This window comes from Vicia villosa, unplaced genomic scaffold, assembly GCF_029867415.1.
Source record: "Vicia villosa cultivar HV-30 ecotype Madison, WI unplaced genomic scaffold, Vvil1.0 ctg.001758F_1_1, whole genome shotgun sequence".
Taxonomy (NCBI): domain Eukaryota; kingdom Viridiplantae; phylum Streptophyta; class Magnoliopsida; order Fabales; family Fabaceae; genus Vicia; species Vicia villosa.
The window spans coordinates 4,357-10,820 of NW_026705718.1; the positions used below are offsets into that span (position 1 = coordinate 4,357).

At 32.7% G+C, this 6,464-nt stretch overlaps 1 protein-coding gene across 1 annotated transcript; it reads left to right on the forward strand.

The window, feature by feature from the left end:
* Positions 1-2,568: 2,568 nt before the first annotated feature.
* LOC131636496 (zinc transporter 1-like) lies at positions 2,569-4,671 on the forward strand (the record flags this gene model as incomplete). Its single annotated transcript, XM_058907112.1, has 6 exons — positions 2,569-2,732; positions 2,825-2,915; positions 3,009-3,062; positions 3,149-3,604; positions 3,705-3,857; positions 4,420-4,671. Coding segments are annotated over 6 exons (1,170 nt in total), but the record flags the coding sequence as incomplete, so codon positions are not given.
* Positions 4,672-6,464: the final 1,793 nt, after the last annotated feature.

The window sequence follows — 6,464 nt, forward strand, 5'->3', positions numbered from 1 at the left end:
AGCAACAAGAGGGAGACACGAAGAGATAGCAAGAGTATAGCAAAGAAACCTCTAAAAATTCTCAAAATTCTCCATACTTTGTAACTTTCGAATTATATATTTCAATCACTATCAATACAAACCAATTGCTCTAATCATCTCCTGGCACTTAATATAGTAAGTTAGAAGCAATAACCATGGCTACATACTCATAGAATACGTATTTCAAAAATAACATATTCATGCATATTATCAACTTGTGATATCTAAACTATAAGCTTATTTAAACACAATCTAATGCCTTTGCCATCCATTTGAGATCATATGGGGTAGATCTAACGTTTAACATGTGAGTTTAAAGCCCTGAATCGTGGGGTGCCATGGTTGAAGCTCAAAGCTTCAACCTCTTCGTGTTCATACTTAACGTGGTCAAATGAGAAAACTAACCTCACCATTGGACTCAGGAGGTCATCTTTAGTAGATCTGGGTCCTTGTGGTTTTTATTTTCATGCGTTTTTGTAGGTTTCAAAAATCCAGAAATTCGAAGGTGAAATCCGCAGGTAAAATTGCAGGTAAGTTCGCAGCTAAATCCGCAGGTAACTTGGAGAAGATGATGAATAGTGTAGTTGAATGTTTGACTGCACGCGTGGACGCATCTGGCTTCTCCATTGGCCAGCTTTGGCGCGTGTGGACCCCATCAAGAGTTTGAATTCATTTTGAATTCAGTGCATGCAGTCTTATCATTATGTCATGCTCTCTTCAATCTGGGCCATAGATCTTCATTAAAAATGAATCCAACACACCATAACACACAACCACACCATGCACCTTCATCTGACTTCCACACCAGATTAGTATCCTTTTTAATTTTCTATTTTATTTTATTTTTATTTGCAAAAATAATTAAAAATAGTTAAAAAATCCCAAAAAATTCACAAAAAATATTTTAAACTTCTAAAATAATATATTATTTTTATGAAACAAAAATATTTTATTTTTCTTCAAAATTTCAATATTTTTCATAATTAATTAGTATGTATTTATATATTTGCTTATTAATTATTCTAGCCAATCAAAAAATCATAAAAAAAATTGTTCTTTGTGTTAAATATTGTTTATATATCATAAACTAATTTTGTACATATTTAGGATAATTTTATCATCAAGTTTTAATTATTTGTGTAATTATTTGCATAATTATGTTTTAATTAACTTAAAAAATCCAAAAACAAATTTCAAAAATTCCAAAAAAATTAGTTTTGTTCTAAAATCAATTAACAAACATTTTGTACATATTTTTAAACTTATTTGCTAGGTTTAATCATATTTCCATCTTTTCTTTATTTTAAATTAATTAATAATGCATTAATTATATTTAAAATAAATCACAAAAATACAAAAATATGCCTTTTATTTCTTGCAATTTAAAATTCCTAGATAAATGTATAGGATGTCAAATTCATGTAAATAGGCTAGTTTACATTTCCCGCACAATCGATGTAATAGCGTAGATTTACTTTCTGCACTTTACATTTCCGCATTTTAATTTCCAGCACCCATATAAACTGCGTGTATGTCAAAGATAAAACTGAACCGTCAGATCACTAACTTCAAAGATAAATACCTGAATTCAATCACAATCACATTTGCACCTCCTAGGGTAACCCCTTTTCACTCTTTTCAAAATCAAAGTTACATTTCTACTGTTTCGAGTACAAAATCGAACCTTTTGTTTATATCCGACGAATGGATAGATTTTTAAAGGGAACAAGGATAAAGACCTCCTAACTCAGGGTAGACCTCCTAGTTTGCTTGCTCAAAAATCAAAACAAACAAAATTCTCATACACTGTTGTTTTTCAAAACAAATTTTCCAAAAGACAATATTTTGTATACATCCAAACACGGATCATTACAAAATTAACGTTCTTTTCAAAACATCTTTCGAAAGATAAACAAGCATTTGTATATATCCGCACAAGGATCATTACAAATTCTATTTGCAAAGGTATTTCAAAAACACAGGTAAAGCATTCCGAATCAATTGAAAAGTAAAGCAAATGAGCTAAGCAAACTAAAGAGCCCATGGATAACCATGGATACAAAGGGTGCTAACACCTTCCCTTTGTATAACCTACCCCCTTACCCAGAATCTCTCAAAGGTCTTTTTTCTGTTTCTTTTATAAACCTTTCCTTCATTGGATAAAATAAAAGGTCGGTGGCGACTCTGTAAACCTTTTTCAAAAAAAGTGACGCGAAAGCGTCCGATCGACAAAAAAGAGTCAGTTCACGTATCCCACCCACGGGAGGGGTATGGCCCGAAAGGACGGTCCACATATATCAAGCTCTTTCGGGACTCACATACCTCCATTCTCACCACATTGTACACACCGATATCAATCCTTTTAATATTCTCGTTGAATGCCACCTAGATGATGAATCATTTCCTACAGTCAAGCTATGTGGTATTCCTGCACCCAAAACTTCTATTCATGTATGATACTTTCTCTTTTTTACATTGTTTAAAACAATCCAGGACAGTACAAACCATGCAAAATAATGCTTTTGTAATTTTGTTTTCAATTTGCAGAAGGCTCGTCCTAACTATACAGCACCTGAACTTTTGATGGGCTCAACCAATTACTCAGCTGCAGCTGATGTCTGGTCTTTGGGCTACATATTTGCTCACATCATTAAGCGCCGACCTCTGTTCAATAATTTAGACGAGCATGGGGTATTGGCTGAGATATTCTGGTAATTTCAGCAAAACACATTAACTATTTCTATGATATCTCTGCATGTAATAACCAAACAAAACTAATTAATCGGATATTTTCTATGTAAAGTTTGTTTGGCACGCCAACAGAAGAAACTTGGCCTAGAGTGTCTTCTATATGCAATTTTCTTCAAGAATTTAACCCTCCAATACAGCCAAAGGTATTCATTAATGTTCTGATTTTTATCAATTTTTTCATTTCATAAATTCAGGCCATCCAATAAGCAATGTATGGAAACTAATTGATTTTGTAGGACCTGGCTAAAGAGTTCCCAAGCCTCGGACCTACTGGTCTTGATCTTCTTTCGGTAACTCAACTGCCTCCTACACATTACTGTTTTCGTTTCTGAGGTCGGCCCTGATTTCCTATAATTATTTTGCAAACACTCAGCAGTCGCTAATGGTTGCAAGTGCAATCGGTGTTTGTATACCACTACTTGGTAAAGTGATACCTGCTTTAAGTCCTGAGAAAGATATATTTTTTGTCATCAAAGCTTTTGCTGCTGGTGTGATATTATCAACCGGTTTCATTCATGTGCTTCCTGATGCTTTTGAAAATCTTACTTCACCTTATTTGAAGGAACATCCATGGGGTGATTTTCCTTTTACCGGTTTTGTCGCTATGTGTACTGCTATGGGGACTCTTATGATTGATACATATGCCACTGCTTATTTTCAAAATCAGAATTCTAAAAAAACACCGACACAAGTCGAGAATCATGAGTCAACCCCAGATGTAGAGCATGAAGGACATGTGCATGTTCATACTCATGCTTCACATGGTCATGCACATGGCCATGCTTCTTCGGAGACATCATCAGAACTTCTTCGTCATAGGGTTGTATCACAGGTAATAATTTACAATAGTATAAATTTATTTATTGACTGATATATGTTTAATTAATTCTAATTTGAATATATTGTAATGATTTGCTTTGATTTTGTTATAGGTATTGGAGTTGGGGATTATTGTTCACTCGGTTATAATAGGAATTTCTCTTGGTGCTTCTGATGAGAGTTCTAAAACCATAAAGCCATTAGTAGCTGCGTTGACTTTTCATCAATTCTTTGAAGGCATGGGACTTGGAAGCTGTATAACTCAGGTAACGTATATATTATGGAGTAATATATTAATCCTAAGTTAATTGTATAAATATATTTATCCTTCAGCTATAGAAAATGATTTAGTTCTAAAAAAGTTAGTTGAGGCCGTACAAAGAGACCATTTGCTTGGTTTGAGTCTGGTGTGAAACATAAAACTATAGTAAATTTAATGACTTTTCGTCAAAGTGATAAGGATGACACTTTAAGATATGATATGACTTTTTCAAACATTGATTTATTTATGAAGTTTGAAAATATAAGTACAGTTAACTTTTCATCAAAATGATAAGGATAAGACACTGTCAGATACTACTTATTTGACTTATTGATTTTTCGCGTATTCCTTGCACCCAAGTATTTTATGCATTTGTTGGGGTTTCCTTGTTTCTTTCTATAACATGCTTTCAAAAGATTCCAAACAACATTATTTTATAATCATAGATAAATCATGATTTGGATTGGAATTGTCTTATTATTAATTCTTACAAATTATGTGTTAATTACATTTTAAAAATTGTCTTATTATTGTTTGCTGACTGATTGGATGTTCAATTATTGCAGGCAAATTTCAAGAGTCTATCTATTACGATCATGGGATTGTTCTTTGCTTTGACAACTCCGGTAGGGATTGGAATTGGCTTAGGGATTAGTAGTGTTTACGATGAGAACAGTCCAACAGCCCTTATTGTTGAAGGAATCTTCAATGCAGCTTCAGCTGGGATCTTAATCTATATGGCACTTGTAGATCTTCTTGCTGCTGATTTTTTCATTATTCGTATTTGGGATTTTGAGGTCGGCCCTGATTTCCTATAATTATTTTGCAAACACTCAGCAGTCGCTAATAGTAATACTATCACCATCGACTACAATTGCTTCATTCTGTTTCACTTGCTTATATGCAGACAGGAAATCTACTTAGGGAGTCGGACAAGGAATCCGGCCACAAAAAGACAGTAACATCACTGGCCAAATCTGCTGATGGCTCACATTTCTTGACGGGCTCCCTTGATAAGTCTGCTAAGGTATCATCACCATCATCATCATCATTTCAATTAATTTTTTATCATGATATTATTGCAATACACCTAACCAGTTTCCTTTCTTTTTTGCAATATTTATGGATATCTTCTGGCTATTAATTAGATTTGGGATAGCAGAACATTGTCTCTAATCAAGACATATGTGACAGAACGCCCTGTCAATGCAGTTGCAATGTCGCCTCTCCTTGATCATGTATGTTTGTGTATTGTGAATTACTTAATATAAATTATGTCATGTCATGTCATGGTATTCCTATTAGTAGTCTTGGTAATATATGCAAGTAATACTGGTTGTTCATCTTTATTTGATTAATTACCTCATGTCTCCCTTGACTGCTTTGAATAAAGGTGTCCTATTTATTTTGTTTTGTGTTGGGGCAATTTGATACAATGCATTGCTAGCAATAATGATTGGCACTGCCTAAGTTTTCCCACACTCACTTTTTTATTGTGGTGAATAGCAATAATGATTGACAATCCAATCTTGATACAATAGTCACTAATGCAACGAATGAGTGAGACTTCCGACTAAAGACCGTCCAAATTCAAGAGTTATGACTCTTATTTATGAGCCAGGAACTAAGAATTGAGCTGCAAAACCTGCCTTGAGAAAGAGAGCACAATATTGATTTTTGGCAATTGTATAATAGTTCTGATGTGTTTTCTTTCCATTCTCTTATTGTTAGGAATTGCAAGAGTAATTACATGGTCAATATTCAAATATAGTTTTAAGTTACATCATTGAAAAAGCTAACACATTTTTATCTGAAATAGAAAAACATAACAAAATACATTTGTTTCTATTATGCAGAGAACAATGAAGCTCATCTTGCTTTGGGGACTACCCTGTTTCATAGCGGAATGTGCATACAACATATGATCAGCTTTGAAGGTACAATAACGCTAATAATGTTTTTATTTTATTTTTATTTTTATTTTTATAATAATTGAAAATGATGGTGTACATTAACTTTGGTTGTTGGTTGTAGATGTATTGAAGGAGTTTACTTCTAAGAAATGCGGTAAACTTGGGAAATTGCTTAAGGAAAGTGGTAATCATTGGGTTCAGATGAAACACAAAGATTCTAGAGCACCGAAGCTAACCGTCAAGCATGGCGTAAAATTATATATGAAGAAAGTGTTATGACTTAGTTAAAATATAATTTTTATGTGTATGATTTTATAATACTTGAAATATTTGTCCATGATTTTGTATACTTTTTGGTTAATATTAAAAATATTTTGACTTAGTTAAAATATGATTTTTATGCGTATGATTTTATAGTATTTACAATATTATGACTGAAAATAAAATATAACTAAATGGTGTTTATGAAATAGGGTGTAAATAGATATAATTGTTCATTTATAAATGGCGTATTTACACCCGATTTTTACTAAAATAGGGGGTAATTAAGAACATATTTACACCCGATTTTTATTAAAATAGGGTGTAATTAAAATATAATTAAGCTCAATTACACCCGATTTTTATTAAAATAGGGTGTAATTAGGGTGTAATTAAAATGTAATTAAGCCCAATTACACCCGATTTTTATTAAAACA